Source organism: Triticum aestivum, chromosome 3A (assembly GCF_018294505.1).
Source record: "Triticum aestivum cultivar Chinese Spring chromosome 3A, IWGSC CS RefSeq v2.1, whole genome shotgun sequence".
Taxonomy (NCBI): domain Eukaryota; kingdom Viridiplantae; phylum Streptophyta; class Magnoliopsida; order Poales; family Poaceae; genus Triticum; species Triticum aestivum.
Window position 1 is genome coordinate 632,664,525 of NC_057800.1, and position 19,150 is coordinate 632,683,674.

At 46.8% G+C, this 19,150-nt stretch overlaps 1 protein-coding gene across 2 annotated transcripts; it reads left to right on the forward strand.

Annotated features, from left to right (window-relative positions):
• Nucleotides 1-10,669: 10,669 nt before the first annotated feature.
• LOC123062751 (protein NRT1/ PTR FAMILY 5.10) lies at nt 10,670-13,959 on the forward strand. Of its 2 annotated transcripts, XM_044486402.1 has the most exons (5): nt 10,670-10,861; nt 10,941-11,158; nt 12,199-12,543; nt 12,634-12,689; nt 12,813-13,959. In XM_044486402.1, exons 1-5 carry the CDS (start codon nt 10,747-10,749, stop codon nt 13,633-13,635), a joined length of 1,557 nt encoding a protein of 518 aa, XP_044342337.1. In that variant the 5' UTR covers nt 10,670-10,746; the 3' UTR covers nt 13,636-13,959. The 2 variants fall into 2 exon arrangements, with proteins under 2 accessions (XP_044342337.1, XP_044342336.1); XM_044486401.1 differs by having other exon boundaries at nt 12,199-12,689.
• The last annotated feature ends 5,191 nt before the right edge of the window (nt 13,960-19,150 follow it).

Consider the following 19,150-nt stretch of genomic DNA (forward strand, 5'->3'; position numbering starts at 1 on the left):
CTTGCCATGGGCATGAAACTTGGAAACCGGTAGGTGAGGGGCTCAGACGGGGTAGGTGAGGGGCTCAGACGGGACTTTGAAATTCCCATCTTTGCAAAGTGTGTCGGGAAGACGGCGTTGACCCCGCTGCCCCGTCCATAGGACTCGGGGAAGGCGGAAGCCGCCGCCGATCGGATCTTTTTTTTTTGAAAAGGAGGTCATTCCCCGGCCTCTGCATTGGAAAGATGCATACGGCCATCGATCGGATCTACTAGCACTTGAGCGGATTTTTCTTGGATGAGGAATGTAGTCTGGGTGGTCTATGTGATCGAAGGTGGTGGTGGAGTTGGACCACTCCAGATATTCTGCGTGGGTCGGTGCAGTTGTATAAACTGCCCGACGCGTGTTCTTCTAGGCTCCTCGTGTATAGCCTGAAAGATCATGTTCCCTTCATGCGATGGGGCGGACTGGCGGGGTGATGAAGATCCAGCCACCCTGAGGTTAGCCACGATCGGCACTGCTTCGCATGTCAAAGGTGATGGCGGGACACGGAGGCACACATCATCGACGTGCTGGTTGAGGTGTAACTCGATGCTTTTGAAGGTCATGATAGGGAAGGGCGACAGGTTGTAGTAGAGTAGCCTCGCTTGTCGACAATGAACTTGAAGGGACCGAAGACGAAAGTTTGGCCCAACATGAAGTTGTTGGGCATGACTAGAGATTCGTTCAGGGCTCGGTCTTCGACCGACAGAACACATGACTGACGCGCCAAATGACGGTGCAAAAAACTGTCGGTAGCCTCGGTAGGGTGGAGAACACGGTTGTAAGTATCAGAGGGGTGAAGGAAATATGGCCTAGAGGCAATAATAAAGTTGTTATTTATATTTCCTTATATCATGATAAATGTTTATTATTCATGCTAGAATTGTATTAACTGGAAACTTAGTGCATGTGTGAATACATAGACAAACAAAGTGTCCCTAGTATGCCTCTACTTGACTAGCTCGTTACTCAAAGATGGTTAAGTTTCTTAGCCATAGACATGAGTTGTCATTTGATGAACGGGATCACATCATTAGAGAATAATGTGATGGACAAGACCCATTCGTTAGCTTAGCACTATGATCATTTAGTTTATTGCTATTGCTTTCTTCATGACTTATACATGTTCATATGACTATGAGATTATGCAACTCCCGAATACCGGAGGAACACTTATTGTGCTATCAAACGTCACAACGTAATTGAGTGATTATAAAGATGCTATACAGGTGTCTCCGATGGTGTTTGTTGAGTTGACATAGATCGAGATTAGGATTTGTCACTTCATGTTTCGGAGAGGTATCTCTGGGCCCTCTTGGTAATGCACATCACTATAAGCCTTGCAAGCAATGTGACTAATGAGTTAGTTGCAGGATGATGCATTATGGAACGAGTAAAGAGACTTGCCGGTAATGAGATTGAACTAGGTATGATGATACCGACGATCGAATCTCGGGCAAGTAACATACCGATGACAAAGGGAACAACGTATGTTGTTATGCGGTTTGACCGATTAAGATCTTCGTAGAATATGTAGGAGCCAATATGAGCATCCAGGTTCCGCTATTGGTTATCGACCGGAGATGTGTCTCGGTCATGTCTACATAGTTCTCGAACCCGTAGGGTCCGCACGCTTAACGTTTGATGACGATTTGTATTATGAGTTATGTGATTTGATGTACCGAAGGTTGTTCGGAGTCCCGGATGAGATCATGGACATGACGAGGAGTTTCGAAATGGTCGAGACATAAAGATTGATATATTGGAAGGTTACATTCGGACACCGGAATGGTTCGGGTCGTTTCGGAGTACCCGGGGTTACCGGAACCCTCCGGGAAGTTATTGGGCCTCATGGGCCTAGTGGTGGAAGAGAGGAGGCAGACCAAGGTGTGGCGCCCTCCCCCCCCTAGCCCAAACCGAATTGGACTAGGGCTATGGGGGCCGCCCCCCCTTTCCTTCTCTTCTCCCTCTCCTTCCCCCCTTCTCCTTGTGGAAGTAGGAAAGGGGGGTGAATCCTACTTGGAGTAGGACTCCCCCCCCCTTGGGCGCGCCTCCTCCTGGCCGGCCTCCTCCTTCCTTCCTCCTTTATATACGTGGGGAGGAGGGCACCCAAAGGCACAACAAACAAGCTCTTAGCCGTGTGTGGTGCCCCTCTCTACAGTTTTACACCTTGGTCATAACGTCGTAGTGCTTAGGTGAAGCCCTACGCTGGTAACTTCATCACCATCGTCGCCACGCCGTCGTGCTGACAGAACTCTCCCTCGGCCTCAACTGGATCAAAAGTACGAGGGACGTCATCGTGTTGTACGTGTGCTGAACACGGAGGTGCCGTACGTTCGGTGCTAGGATCAGTCGGATCGTGAAGACGTACAACTACATCAATCGCGTTGATATAACGCTTCCGCTTTTGGTCTACGATGGTACGTAGACACACTCTCCCCTCTCGTTGCTATGCATCTCCTAGATAGATCTTGTGTGATCGTAGGATTTTTTTGAAATTACTGCGTTTCCCAATAGTGGCATCCGAGCCAGGTTTATGCGTAGATGTTATATGCATGAGTAGAACACAAAAGTTGTGGGCGATAATAGTCATACTTCTTACCAGCATGTCATACTTTGATTCGACGGTATTGTTGGACGAAGCGGCCCAGACCGACATTACATGACCGCGTTTATGAGACCGGTTCTACCGACATGCTTCGCACACAGGTGGCTAGTGGGTGTCTGTTTCTCCAGCTTTAGTTGAATCGAGTGTGACTATGCCCGGTCCTTGTTGAAGGTTAAAACAGCACACTTGATGAAAAATTGTTGTGGTTTTTGATGCGTAGGTAAGAACGGTTCTTGATAAGCCCGTAGCAGCCACGTAAAACTTGCAACAACAAAGTAGAGGACGTCTAACTTGTTTTTGCAGGGCTTGCTATGATGTGATATGGTCAAGATGTGATGATATATAAATTGTTGTATGAGATGATCATGTTTTGTAAAAGTTATCGGCAACTGGCATGAGCCTTATGGTTGTCGCTTTATTGTATGAATTGTAATCACCATATAATTGCTTTACTTTATCACTAAGCGGTAGCGATAGTCGTAGAAGCAATAGTTGGCGAGATGACAACGATGCTTCGATGGAGATCAAGGTGTCAAGCCGGTGACGATGGTGATGATGACGGTGTTTTGGAGATGGAGATCAAAGGCACAAGATAATGATGGTCATATCATATCACTTATATTGATTGCATGTGATGTTTATCCTTTATGCATCTTATTTTGCTTAGTACGGCGGTAGCATTATAAGATGATCTCTCACTAAATTTCAAGGTACAAGGGTTCTTCCTGAGTATGCACCGTTGCTACAGTTCGTCGTGCCAAGACACCACGTGATGATCAGGTGTGATAAGCTCTACGTTCACATACAACGGTGCAAGCCAGTTTGCACACGCAGAATACTCGGGTTAAACTTGACGAGCCTAGCATATGTAGATATGGCCTCGGAACACTAAGACCAAAAGGTCGAGCGTGAATCATATAGTAGATATGATCAACATAGTGATGTTCACCATTGAAAACTACTCCATCTCACGTGATGATCGGACATGGTTTAGTTGATTTGGATCACGTGATCACTTAGATGATTAGAGGGATGTCTATCTAAGTGGGAGTTCTTAAGTAATATGATTAATTGAACTTTAATTTATCATGAACTTAGTACCTGATAGTATTTTGTATGTCTATGTTGTTGTAGATCAATGGCCCGTGCTACTGTTCCTTTGAATTTTAATGCGTTCCTAGAGAAAGCTAAGTTAAAAGATGATGGTAGAAACTACACGGTCTGGATCCGTAACTTGAGGATTATCCTCATTGCTGCACAGAAGAATTACGTCCTAGAAGCACCGCTAGGTGCAAGAACCACTGTAGGAGCAACACCGGATGTTGTGAACGTCTGGTAGAGCAAAGCTGATGACTACTCGATAGTTCAGCGTGCCATGCTTTACGGCTTAGAACCGGGACTTCAACGACATTTTGAACGTCATGGAGCATATGAGATGTTTCAGGAGTTAAAGTTAATATTTCAAGCAAATGCTCGGATTGAGAGATATGAAGTCTCCAATAAGTTCTATAGCTGCAAGATGGAGGAGAATAGTTCTGTTAGTGAACATATGCTCAGAATGTCTGGGTACCACAACCACTTGACTCAACTGGGAGTTAATCTTCCTGATGATAGTGTCATTAATAGAGTTCTTCAGTCACTGCCACCAAGCTACAAAAACTTCATGATGAACTATAATATGCAAGGGATGAACAAGACTATTCCCGAGCTCTTCGCGATGCTAAAGGTTGCGGAGGTAGAAATCAAGAAGGAGCATCAAGTGTTGATGGTCAACAAGACCACTAGTTTCAAGAAAAAGGGTAAAGGGAAGAAGAGGAACTTCAAGAAGAACGGCAAGCAAGTTGCTGCTCAAGTGAAGAAGCCTAAGTCTGGACCTAAGCCTAAGACTAAGTGCTTCTATTGCAAAGGGACTGGTCACTAGAAGCGGAACTGCCCCAATTATTTGGCGGATAAGAAGGATGGCAAAGTGAAAGCTATATTTGATATATATGTTATTGATGTGTACCTTACTAATGCTCGCAGTAGTGCCTGGGTATTTGATACTGATTCTGTTGCTCATATTTGCAACTCGAAACAGGGGCTACGGATTAAGCGAAGATTGGCTAAGGACGAGGTGATGATGCGCGTGGGAAATGGTTCCAAAGTCGATGTGATCGCCGTCGGCACACTACCTCTACATCTATTCGGGGTTAGTTTTAGACCTGAATAATTGTTATTTGGTGCCAGCGTTAAGCATGAACATTATATCTGGATCTTGTTTGATGCGAGACGGTTATTCATTTAAATCAGAGAATAATGGTTGTTCTATTTATATGAGTAATATCTTGTATGGCCATGCACCCTTGATGAGTGGTCTATTTTTGCTGAATCTTGATAGTAGTGATACACATATTCATAGTATTAAAGTCAAAATATATAAGTTTAATAATGATAGTGCAACATATTTGTGGCACTGCCATTTGGGTCATATTGGTTTAAAGCGCATGAAGAAACTCCATGCTGATGGGCTTTTGGAATCACTTGATGCTTGTGAACCATGCCTCATGGGTACGATGACTAAAACTCCGTTCTCCAGAACTATGGAGCGAGCAACAGACTTGTTGGAAATAATACATACCGATGTATGCGGTCCGATGAGTGTTGAGGCTCACGGCGGGTATCGTTATTTTCTTCCCTTCACAGATGATTTGAGCAGATATGGGTATATCTACTTGATGAAACATAAGTCTGAAACATTTGAAAAGTTCAAAGAATTTCAGAGTGCAGTGGAAAATCATTGTAACAAGAAAATAAAGTTTCTACGATCTGATTGTGGAGGTGAATATTTGGGTTACGAGTTTGGTCTTCATGTGAAACAATGTGGAATAGTTTTGCAACTCACGCCACCTGGAACACCACAGCGTAATGGTGTGTCCGAACGTCGTAACCGCACTTTATTAGATATGGTGCGATCTATGATGTCTCTTACCGATTTACCGCTATCGTTTTGGGGTTATGCTTTATAGATGGCTGCATTCACGTTAAATAGGGCACCATCTAAATCCGTTGAGACGACACCTTATGAACTGTGGTTTGGCAAGAAACCAAAGTTGTCGTTTCTTAAAGTTTGGGGGTGCGGTGCTTATGTGAAAAAGCTTAAACCTGATAAGCTCAAACCCAAATTGGAGAAATGTGTCTTTATAGGATACCCAAAGGAGACTGTTGGGTACACCTTCTATCACAGATCCGAAGGCAAGATATTCGTTGCTAAGAATGGATCCTTTCTAGAGAAGGAGTTTCTCTCAAAAGAAGTGAGTGGGAGGAAAGTAGAACTTGATGAGGTAATTGTACCTGCTCCCGAATTAGAAAGTAGTTCATCACAGAAATCAGTTCCAGTGATTCCTACACCAATTTGTGAGGAAGCTAATGATAGTGATCATGAAACTTCAGATCAAGTTACTACCGAACCTCGTAGGTCAACCAGAGTAAGATCTGCACCAGAGTGGTATGGTAATCATGTTCTGGAGGTCATGTTACTTGACCATGACGAACCTACAAACTATGAGGAAGCGATGATGAGCCTAGATTCTGCGAAATGGCTTGAGGCCATGAAATCTGAGATGGGATCCATGTATGAGAACAAAGTATGGACTTTGGTTGACTTGCCCGATGATTGGCAAGCCATAGAGAATAAAGGGATCTTCAAGAAGAAGACTGTCGCTGACGGTAATGTTACTGTTTACAAAGCTCGACTTGTTGCGAAAAGTTTTCGACAAGTTCAAGGAGTTGACTACGATGAGACTTTCTCACCCATAGCGATGCTTAAGTCTGTCCGGATCATGTTAGCAATCGCCGCATTTTACGATTATGAAATTTGGCAAATGGATATCAAAACTGCATTCCTGAATGGATTTCTGGAAGAAGAGTTGTATATGATGCAATCAGAAGGTTTTATCGATCCAAAGGATGTTAACAAAGTGTGCAAGCAGCAAGCTCCAGCGATCCATTTATGGACTGGTGCAAGCCTCTCGGAGTTGGAATAAACGTTTTGATAGTGTGATCAAAGCATATGGTTTTATACAGACTTTTGGAGAAGCCTGTATTTACAAGAAAGTGAGTGGGAGCTCTGTAGCATTTCTAATCTTATATGTGGATGACATATTGTTGATTGGAAATGATATAGAATTTCTGCATAGCATAAAAGGATACTTGAATAAGAGTTTTTCTATGAAAGACCTCGGTGAAGCTGCTTACATATTGGGCATCAAGATCTATAGAGATAGATCAAGATGCTTAATTGGACTTTCACAAAGCACATACCTTGATAAAGTTTTGAAGAAGTTCAAAATGGATCAAGCAAAGAAAGGGTTCTTGCCTGTGTTACAAGGTGTGAAGTTGAGTCAGACTCAATGCCTGACCACTGCAGAAGATAGAGAGAAAATAAAAGTCATTCCCTATGCTTTGGCCATAGGCTCTATCATGTATGCAATGCTGTGTACCAGACCTGATGTGTGCTTTGCTATTAGTATAGCAGGGAGGTACCAAAGTAATCTAGGAGTGGATCACTAGACAACTGTCAAGAACATCCTGAAATACCTGAAGAGGACTAAGGATATGTTTCTCGTTTATGGAGGTGACAAAGAGCTCATCGTAAATGGTTATGTCGATGCAAGCTTTGACACTGATCCAGATGACTCTAAGTCACAAACCGGATACATGTTTATATTGAACGGTGGAGCTGTCAGTTGGTGCATTTCTAAGCAAAGCGTCGTGGCGGGATCTACGTGTGAAGCGGAGTACATAGCTGCTTCGGAAGCAACAAATGAAGGAGTCTGGATGAAGGAGTTCATATCCGATCTAGGTGTCATACCTAGTGCATTGGGTCCAATGAAAATCTTTTGTGACAATACTGGAGCAATAGCCTTGGCGAAGGAATCCAGATTTCACAAGAGAACCAAGCACATCAAGAGACGCTTCAATTCCATCCGTCATCAAGTGTCCGAAGGGGACATAGAAATTTGCAAGATACATACGGATCTGAATATTGCAGACCCGTTGACTAAGACTCTCTCACGAGCAAAACATGATCAGCACCAAGACTCCATGGGTGTTAGAATCATTACTATGTAATCTAGATTATTGACTCTAATGCAAGTGGGAGACTGAAGGAAATATGCCCTAGAGGCCATAATAAAGTTGTTATTTATATTTCCTTATATCATGATAAATGTTTATTATTCATGCTAGAATTGTATTAACTGGAAACTTAGTACATGTGTGAATACATAGACAAACAAAGTGTCCCCAGTATGCCTCTGCTTGACTAGCTCGTTAATCAAAGATGGTTAAGTTTCCTAGCCATAGACATGAGTTGTCATTTGATGAACGGGATCACATCATTAGAGAATGATGTGATAGATAACACCCATTCGTTAGCTTGGCACTATGATCGTTTAGTTTATTGCTATTGCTTTCTTCATGACTTATACATGTTCCTATGACTATGAGATTATGCAACTCCCGAATACCGGAGGAACACTTAGTGTGCTATCAAACGTCACAATGTAACTGGGTGATTATAAAGATGCTCTACAGGTGTCTCCGATGGTGTTTGTTGAGTTGGCATATATCGAGATTAGAATTTGTCACTCCGTGTTTCGGAGAGGTATCTCTGGGCCCTCTCGGTAATGCACATCACTATGAGCCTTGCAAGCAATGTGACTAATGAGTTAGTTGCAGGATGATGCATTACGGAACGAGTAAAGAGACTTGCCGGTAACGAGATTGAACTAGGTATGATGATACCGACGATCGAATCTCGGGCAAGTAACATACCGATGACAAAGGGAACAACGTATGTTGTTATGCGGTTTGACCGATTAAGATCTTCGTAGAATATGTAGGAGCCAATATGAGCATCCAGGTTCCGCTATTGGTTATCGACCGGAGATGTGTCTCGGTCATGTCTATATAGTTCTCGAACTCGTAGGGTCCGCACGCTTAACGTTCGATGACGATTTGTACTATGAGTTATGTGATTTGATGCACCAAAGGTTGTTTGGAGTCCCGGATGAGACCACGGACATGACGAGGAGTCTCAAAATGGTCGAGACATAAATATTGATATATTGGAAGGTTACATTCGGACACCGGAATGGTTCGGGTCGTCTCGGATAAGTTTCGAAGTACCGGGGGTTACCGGAACCCCCCCAGGAAGTTATTGGGCCTCATGGGCCTAGTGGTGGAAGAGAGGAGGCAGGCCAAGGTGTGGCACGCACCCCCCTAGCCCAAGCCGAATTGGACTAGGGCTAGGGCCCCCCTTTCCTTCTCTTCTCCCTCTCCTTCCCCCCTTCTCCTTGTGGAAGTAGGAAGGGGGGGGGGGTGAATCCTACTTGGAGTAGGACTCCCCCCCCCTTGGGCGCGCCTCCTCCTCCCTCCCTCCTTTATATACGTGGGGAGGGGGCACCCAAAGGCACAACAGACAATCTCTTAGCCGTGTGCGGTGCTCCCTTCCACAGTTTTACACCTCGATCATATCGTCGTAGTGCTTAGGCGAAGCCCTGTGCCGGTAACTTCATCATCACGGTCGCCACGCCGTCGTGCTTACGGAACTCTCCCTCGGCCTTAACTAGATCAAAAGTACGAGGGACGTCATCGTGCTGAACGTGTGCTGAACACGGAGGTGCCGTACGTTCGGTGCTAGGATCGGTCGGATCGTGAAGACGTACGACTATATCAACCGCGTTGATATAACGCTGCCGCTTTCAGTCTACAAGGATACATAGACACACTCTCCCCTCTCGTTACTATGCATCTCCTAGATAGATCTTGCGTGATCGTAGGATTTTTTTTGAAATTACTGCGTTTCCCAACAAGGGGATCACACACATTTTTTACCCATGTTCGGACCGTCATGATTGAGGTAATACACTACTCCTGCTTCGATTATTGATGGTGGAAAAACGCCTACGTGAGGGGATTGCAAATACAGGGTGTTTCTAGCCACCGAACGATCACCATCCGATTCTCCCCTAAGGTATCCTTCGGTTACAAAAACGCCAGAATGACCCTGCAAAAGTACAATGGGCTTGCTTCCTCATGAAAATGGTTGTAATTCCTCGGCCTCACCCGAGGCCTGTTGGCGGCATTGCCCTCATTCACCTCCTTGCCCTTCGAGCAGCCCTCTGCCAACTCCTTGCCCTTCGGGCAGTTGCCCTCAACAGCATTGCCGAGGATGAGCTTCTTCGCAAAGCACTGCATTGAAAAACCGAACAAGATCAATGGAGCTTCATCTAACCCTATATCGACACGGTAATTGACCAAAATCTGACCCTATACCGACATGGCAACTGGCCCAAATCGGACCCTACATCAACATGGCATCTGACCAAAATATAGCCCTATGTCGACACCCAAATCTGACCGGACTTCAACACTGAAATCGATCTGTATGAACCCCCAAATAATATCCTTACATGACATGCTAAATGGACACCAATATGGATGACCAAATCGTGCTTTTATTCGACACCTCAAATCTGACCGGACTTCAACACTGAAATCGATCTATATGAACCCCCCAAATAATATCCTTACCTGACACGCTAAATGGACACCAATATGGATGACCAAATCATGCTATTAGTCGACACCTCAAATCGAAGCCTAAATCAAATGCGTGAAGTTTAAATCCAGGGCTAAATCGATGCCTATATCGATCCCTAATCGGGGAGACAGGGCTTACCGCCACTGATGAAGCGGCGACAAAGGGGAGATGAAGCGGTGATGAAGCCGTTGGTTGTCGCTGGTGTTCGTTTTCCAGAGATCGCCTTCTATGATTCTCGCCGCCGTACGTGAAAGAGGGGGAGTGAGCGGTGCGAAACAGGCCCACGTGGGGATGGGATCATGGGAAAGATGATTACCTCAGCCGTTCGTTTTGTATAAACTTGATTAAATTTTATTGACCTTAGTTAAATATAATATGCAAAGTGAATAAAAACAGAGTAAATAAAAACGGAGGAGTATTAAAATGACGTCAAAGCGTCGTGGAGACTTGAGCGAGACTTTTTTACCACCCTTTTTCGAGGGGAAGAGACTCGAGCGGGACTACTGGAGAGGAGGGGAACAAGTGGGCGCCCATGGACGCCGCGGCGGAGCCCCTGCTGCCGCAACCGGCAACCGCCGTGGACCACCTCGGCCGTCCGGTCTCCCGCCAAACCTCCGGCCGGTGGCCCGCCGCGCTCTTCATCATCGGTACAGCAAGGCAACAGCAAGGCACTCGCCCGCACTCTCGTCTCGATCCTCTTTGACCCGGGTGTCGTCGCTTCCGCAGGCGTGGAGATCTCCGAGCGGTTCGCCTATGGCGGCATCTCAGGGAACCTCATCACCTACCTGACCGGCCCGCTAGGGCAGTCCACGGCGTCGGCCGCCGCGGCCATCAACGCCTGGAGCGGCGTCGCGCTTCTGCTGCCGCTGCTCGGAGCCGCCGTCGCCGATTCCTGGCTCGGCCGTTACCGCACTGTAGTCTGCGCCTCCCTACTCTATATCCTGGTATGTACGCCATACTGTTCTGGTCTTGCTTGCTCGTAGCGAGTAGTAGCATCTAGTCTGAATCTAGACCACTCAACGTATACTGAACATCTGACAGTATATTGTGCCCGTGTTCTGATCTTACATTGGTGCTGAACATCTGACAGTTACTTGTATTTTTGGATTGGTTCAAATCTGCAAAGTTAAAACTATACTCTACACTGACTTTAGCAATTGGAAGTCGGACCTTTTATCTGTGCTTTTGGCCTTGTAATTTCTGTGAATTTTGAGTTCCTACCCTCCTAGGCTTTAGTTAACGATACGTTTTTGTTTTCTATGAAGTTAGTGGTATGTATATTTTTACAAAAGGGAGTAGCTCCCGACTTAGCCTTTGATGGTGTACTGCAGTTCATTTAGCGAGCCCGTGATGGAGTACTGCAGTTCATTTAGCCTTGTCAGTGTTAGTGTTCTGGGTTCAACTTTGAGGATCCGACTGCACTAACCCCTTGTGTTAACCGTGACATAGCATTTTTATCCGTTGATTGCAAGTTCAGGCATAGCATTTTTATCCGTTGATTGCAAGTTCAGGCATAGCATTTTTATCCGTTGATTGCAAGTTCAGGCAGGACTGTTGCGCTGCTGTGATATACTGTACAATATATAATATATATTTTGCTTACTACTAGTTCCTGAACTCCAACCAACTGCTAGATTCTGGATTGGATTTTGATTACCCAACTACATTATAAAAAACTTGGTCCTGGCTTCAATGAATCTTGATACGAGTACTAAAGTTTCTGTTTTGGTAATGACCAAATTATGCAAGATACATCCAAAATGCATGTTTGACATGTTGAGGTCTGAAGCAAAAGGATTTCCGCGATTAATTCAGCTAAATATTTTTTGTGTGTGCAATACTTAGGCATTGTCCTAGCAACTGGACAACTTTTATCCTGCATGTAAATAATCTGGAAATCTTTTTTTCTTTTAAATCCACTTGGAAAATAATTTAATTGACACGATAAAGTACTTCTTTCACTGAATTACATCCACCATCGCAGGGCCTGGGCATGCTCACACTATCATCAATTCTTGCACCACAACAACCAGCACAATTTGGAGACCACATGGATTCCGCTTTATCCTCGACTTCAACAATTCATTTAGCTTTCTTCTACGTGTCCCTGTATATTGTGGCCTTTGCGCAAGGTGGCCACAAACCTTGTGTGCAAGCATTTGGGGCAGACCAATTTGATGAGAACGATCCTGAAGAATTTGCCTTGAGAAGTTCCTTCTTCAATTGGTGGTATTTTGGGACGTATGCAGGCAGCGTTGTTACAGTTTCAATCTTGAATTACATTCAAGATAACATAAGCTGGCAGTTTGGGTTCGGAATCCCTTGCATGGTTATGTCTCTTTCTCTTGCAGTTTTGTGGCTTGGGACCAGGACTTATCGCTTTTATCCTGTAAGAAGTGATGGAAGCTTAATTGGACAGGTTGTCAAACACATTTTATCATTGGTTAGAACCTGGCATGCATCATGGAGTTTGAGGTAAGCTTATTCTAAATTCTGGAAGTTTGTATCACTGCATGGAGTTCATTCTTCAGAAACACTAACTCTATATGTTCTCTGTTTTGTGTGTGTGTGCGTGCGCACTGTGTGTCTGTTTGGCAGGTCATCTGATGATTCCCACTGCATGCCAACATCGTCATCCAGCAGACTCAAGGATAAAGCAGAAATGACATGTTTCCCTGATGAAGCCAAGTCTCTGCTTAAATTGTTTCCAATAGGGGCAACCTGCCTGATCTATGCAGTTGTTTTTGCCCAGTGGATGACGCTGTTCACTAAACAAGCAAGTACACTAGATAGGTGGATAGGTAGCTTACAGGTACCAGCTGCTGCCCTACAAAGCCTTATCAGCGTGTCAATCGTCATCTCGATTCCTATATATGACCGGATACTTGTTCCACTAGCCAGAAAGTACTCACAGAAGCCTTGTGGCATCACAGCCTTGCAAAGGATAGGAACTGGACTAGTCATCTCCGTGATCTTGATTGTTGTTGCAGCCCTCGTGGAGATGAGAAGGCTCAAAATAGCAAGAGAGCATGGCCTAGTGGACAAACCCGAAGCAACAATTCCAATGAGCTTTTGGTGGGTGGTACCTCAGTTCATCCTGACTGGCGTGGCGGACATGTTCACGATGGTCGGCTTGCAAGAGTTCTTCTACGACCAAGTGCCAGACAGTCTGCGCAGTTTGGGCCTTGCCTTATACTTGAGCATATTCGGAATTGGGAGCTTCATCAGTGGCTTTCTGGTGTATGCAATCGACCGGGTAACCAGTGACGGTGGAGATAGTTGGTTCTCAAACAATCTGAACCGAGGCCATCTTGATTACTTTTACTGGCTTCTGGCCGCGCTCAGCGTTGTCGGGCTGGCTGCTTACCTCCACTTTTCACAAGTGTATGTCTCCAAGAAAAAGGGCATTTCAGCAGAATGATGGTATGCGCCAAGTGACTGTCGACTGAGATGCCTGAAATCCATGAATCCATGACTGCCAACTGGTATGCGAAGCTTTCTCTAGGCTGCTGTACTTCGTAAATAGGTGACGTCACCACTGTAAGCTTGTGGCGATTTCTCAGTGTGATTGTTTTTTTTTTGAGGCATCACAGTCTGATTGTTGAATCCGGAAGTTTTCACTGCGCGTCAGTGTCCTGAGGTGAGATGTCCGTTTGCAAGCTTAACTGTTGTACTAAGCGGCTGTGAAATCAATTTATAAGGTGTGTACCTAGAACAAAAAATTTATAAGATGTGTACAACTGCACGGTGCTTTCTTAGAGCAACTCCAACGGGCCGACCCAAACGGATGGCGATTTCATCCGCTTTTTGTCCGTTTGGCTCGGCCAGACGGACACGGATGCCCGCTTCCGCATTTGGGTCGACACCTGCGCCTAACGCTGGCCTGCGACCCATTTAGACGGCGCCAAAAAAATGAACGCATGCATATTTAAAAAAAGAAAAACTGCATTAATTAAACATTAAAGCCGGCCACGAAGGCCGGCGAGAGTCCACGCGTCCACATTTGCATAAAAAAAAGCCTAAACTATGAGGAGGCGCACTGCCCTAGGCGGCGGCGTCGTCGTCCTTGGGGTCCGTGAGGTCGATGAGCGTCGGCGCCGGCCCGGCCCAGGCGAACGCCGTGTTTGTGATGCCCCGAGACCGTTGCGCCAGGTGTCTTCCAGTTATTCGTTGTTGTTGCCTTGTCTTTTGCTTGCGTGTTGTTTTGCATCATGTCATCATGTGCATTGCATCATCATGTTTCCAAAACTTGCATCCGTTCGGGTCTCCTCGTTCTTTCCGTTGTCCGTTCTGAGCCCAGACACACTTGCACGCGTCCGTGGCATGTCCGAAATATTTTTTTATAAGTGGCCCGAAAATGTTCTCGGAATGGGTTGAAAGTTGGCGTGCGGTCTTACTTTAGTGTAGGAAGACCGCCTGTCAAATTTCATCGCGTTCGGAGTCTGTTTGATAGCCCAACCTTTAACTATAACGGCAGTATAGCCGGTCTAACGTCAGACGTTTTCGGTCTCCGGAAACAGTTGCCGGGTTGCTTTCCCCTTCTCTCTTCTCAGCCCACCACCACTCTCCGTCAGGCCTTACCTAACCTCTCTCGTCAGCCCGCGGCCCTCCTCGCGCGCGCGTCTGAAAAGTTGTCCCGAACCCGACCCGGACAGTCGTTACCGTTGGATCCAGATCATCCCCAAACATCTACAAAACGTCTCCGTTTTGTTAATTGGACTTCCTAGTCTATTTTTCTCGACCGCTCGATTTATTTGGAGGAACGGATTAGCCCCTATATGTCTCCCTCTTTCTTTATATATATACTCTCTAGTCTAAATCTAGACCAAACCCTAACTTCTAGTCACTTGCCCTACGGCCGCCGCCGCACTTATCTCCAAAATCCCCATCGGGATCTCACCCACAGCCAACCACTAACCTCCCCTGTCTCTCTCGTTTTCCTCGCCGCCGCCTCCACCCCAATCCCCTTCCTTGGGATCCATCCCCGACCAACCAGAGCCAGCACTCACTCGATCCACCTCCCTGGTTCTCCGCAGCCCCGCAAGGCCCGAGTGCCTCGTCCCGTGCCTCGATCCAGGAGGGATCAAGAGCAGCTATGCCCTTCGCACGCCGCCGCTAGCGACCTCAACCACCACCACCGAAGCCTCTAGGTCCGGCCGTCGCCGGCAGCTACAACCAACAGATGAGTGCCGCCCCTCTTCTATTTCTCCCCTCGTTCTTCCTCCTCCTCTCCTTTTCCTGCTATCTCTCCCGAGCTCACCTCTCTCTCTCCCTCCCGTTCTGCAGGAAGCCACCAGGACGGCGCCGCCATGAATGGGAGCCACCTCCTGCCGCCGTTCACCTCGCCCTGCGCCTCAAGTTCCTCCCGCCGGAGCCCAAAGTCCACCTCGCCCGCGCGAAGTCCCGTGCCGCCATGGCCGCCCGGGAACATGGAGACCCGCCGCCGTCCTGCCGTTCCCCTTCGACGATGGAGCTCCCCGCTGCCAAGTCCAGGACCCCGTCGCTGCGCTGCCGTTTCAGGCCGTCCTCCGCCCAAGTCCCGCTGCTGCCTTTCTGTCAAGCACCGCCGCTGCTCTGTTTTCTGACGAGCAGAGGGACGCGCTAGATGTAGTGCCTCCCCGCTGTCCAGATCGAGAGAGAGAGCAAGGTCGCCCGATCCCCTACCTGCGTTGACTTCGCCCCTCGACCCCACGCGAAGGAACCGGCCTCGCCTGCCCAGGTCCGCGGTTGGGCCGCGTCTTCCTTCCGCGCCGCGCCAAGGCCCAGCCTGCGTACGGCCTGCCTCTTGCCTCGATCAGGCCCAGTCGCCCGTGCCCTGCCAGGCCGCCTTCTCCACAGTATCGGGCCGCGGCCCATGGTGCGAAACCCCCAGCCCTCCTGTGCACTGCTGGCCCAGCCAGATGCGGCCCGTGTTATTTTTTTCCCTGCGCTGCGATTTTAGCTATTATCTAGAGTTTGCCAGATTCACAGAAAAGCCCTCATACATCATGCATATCATATCTCACAAACCGTGCATCCAAATTAAACAAACTTTATATGAAAGTTGCTTAGAATTTTGTGTAGTTTCACAATATGTCTTTTTCATCCATGTCTAAAATGTTTAAAATGATGTTTGTTTAAATTTGCTTAAATAACTTGTTAAAATGCTTTAATGCATAACTAAATAACCGTAACTCCAAATTTAACAAACTTTATATGTAAATGGGGTGGAAAAATGCCTAGTTTAACATGGTGGCATCACTTTGCATGTTTAACAACTTTAAAATATGGTTCAGGGCAGAACAGTACCATAACCAAAAATATGCACATGAGGATTTTTCCGGACTTGTTGCTTGTTGTTCCGGACTCATTTAAATTTGCCTAGTTAGGTACTTTTATTATGCTTCACCCTCTTGCCATGTTAATCAACATTTAATATTGTTGGGTACATAAACAAGATCGAACTAAATAAGTCATGTGGTGTTTTCTTCAAAATGCAACTCCATTGCATTTGAGCTCCACTTAATTTGTAGGATTGCTTGTGCACTTTGCCATGCCATGACTCATTAAACCGGACATGCATTATACTTGTTTGCGCATCGTGCCATGCTTATGTGGTGGTTGTTTACTATGTTGTTTGCTTTCTTTCCGGTGTATTTGTTGGGGAACGTTGCAGAAAATTAAAATTTTTCCTACGGTTTCACCAAGATCCATCTATGAGTTCATCTAAACAACGAGTCTAGGGAGAGAGTTTGCATCTACATACCACTTGTAGATCGCGTGCGGAAGCTTGCAAGGTGATGATGTAGTCGTACTCGACGTGATCCAAATCACCGATGACCAGCGCCGAACGGACGGCACCTCCGCGTTCAACACACGTACGGAACAGCCACGTCTCCTCCTTCTTGATCCAGCAAGGAAGGGAGGAGAGGTTGAGGGAGATGGCACCAGCAGCAGCACGACGGCGTGGTGTTGATGGAGCTGCAGTACTCCGGCAGAGCTTCGCTAAGCACTATGGAGGTGGAGGAGGTGTTGGGGAGGGAGAAGGAGGCAACCAAAGGCCAAGACGTTCAGGTATCAAGTCCCTCCTCTCCCCCACTATATATAGGGGTGCCAAGGGGGGGTGGCCGGCCCTAGGAGATCCAATCTCCTAGGGGGTGCGGCGGCCAAGGGGGGTTTTCCCTCCCCCCAAGGCACCTAGGAGGTGCCTTACCCTCCTAGGACTCTTGCCCCCTTTAAACCCTAGGCGCATGGGCCTATGTGGGGCTGGTGCCCTTGGCCCATTAGGCCAAGGCGCACCCCCCACAGCCCATGTGGCCCCCCGGGACAGGTGGACCCACCCGGTGGACCCCCGGGACCCTTCCGGTGGTCCCGGTACAATACCGATAACCCCGAAACTTGTCCCGATGCCCGAAACAGGACTTCCCATATATAAATCTTTACCTCCGGACCATTCCGGAACTCCTCGTGACGTCCGGGATCTCATCCGGGACTCCGAACAACATTCGGGTTACTGCATATACATATCCCTATAACCCTAGCGTAACTGAACCTTAAGTGTGTAGACCCTACGGGTTCGGGAGACATGCAGACATGACCGAGACTCTCTCAGTCAATAACCATCAGCGGGATCTGGATACCCATGATGGCTCCCACATGCTCCTCGATGTTGTCATCGGATGAAGCACTATGTCGAGGATTCGATCAAACCCTGTATGCAATTCCCTTTGTCAATCGGTACGTTACTTGCCCGAGACTCGATCGTCGGTATCCCAATACCTTGTTCAGTCTCGTTACCGGCAAGTCACTTTACTCGTACCGTAATGCTTGATCCCGTGTCCAACACCTTGGTCACATTGAGCTCAATATGATGATGCATTACCGAGTGGGCCCAGAGATACCTCTCCGTCATACGGAGTGACAATCCCAGTCTCGATCCGTGTCAACCCAACAGCTACTTTCGGAGATACCTGTAATGCACCTTTATAGTCACCCAGTTACGTTGTGACGTTTGATACACCCAAGGCATTCTTACGGTATCCGGGAGTTACACGATCTCATGGTCGAAGGAAGAGATACTTGACACTTGCAAAGCTCTAGCAAAACGAACTACACGATCTTTTATGCTATGCTTAGGATTGGGTCTTGTCCATCACATCATTCTCCTAATGATGTGATCCCGTTATCAACGACATCCAATGTCCATAGTCAGGAAACCATGACTATCTGTTGATCACAACAAGCTGGTCAACTAGAGGCTTACCAGGGACATAGTGTGGTCTAAGTATTCACACGTGTATTACGATTTCCGGATAATACAGTTATAGCATGAATACAAGACAATTATCATGAACAATGAAATATAATAATACTTTTATTATTGCCTCTAGGGCATATTTCCAACAGTCTCCCACTTGCACTAGAGTCACTAATCTAGTTACATTGTGATGAATCGAACACCCATAGAGTTCTGGTGCTGATCATGTTTTGCACGCGAGAGAGGTTTAGTCAGCGGATCTGCGACATTCAGATCCGTGTGCACTTTGCAAATCTCTATGTCTCCATCTTGAACATTTTCACGGATGGAGTTGAAACGACGCTTGATGTGCCTGGTCTTCTTGTGAAACCTGGGCTCCTTTGCGAGGGCAATAGCTCCAGTGTTGTCACAGAAGAGTTTGATCGGCCCCGACGCATTGGGTATGACTCCTAGGTCGGTGATGAACTCCTTCACCCAAATCGCTTCATGTGCTGCCTCCGAGGCTGCCATGTACTCCGCTTCACACGTAGATCCCGCCACGACGCTCTGCTTGCAGCTGCACCAGCTTACTGCTCCACCATTCAACATATACACGTATCCGGTTTGTGACTTAGAGTCATCCAGATCTGAGTCGAAGCTAGCGTCGACGTAACCCTTTACGACGAGCTCTTCGTCTCCTCCATAAACGAGAAACATGTCC

Coding starts and splice junctions, on each gene's coding strand:
- LOC123062751 (XM_044486401.1), top strand. CDS start 10,747: ATGGACGCCGCGGCGGAGCCCCTGCTGCCGCAACCGGCAACCGCCGTG. Junction 10,862..10,940: donor CGCCGCGCTCTTCATCATCG/GTACAGCAAGGC, acceptor TCGCTTCCGCAG/GCGTGGAGATCTCCGAGCGG. Junction 11,159..12,198: donor CCTCCCTACTCTATATCCTG/GTATGTACGCCA, acceptor CCACCATCGCAG/GGCCTGGGCATGCTCACACT.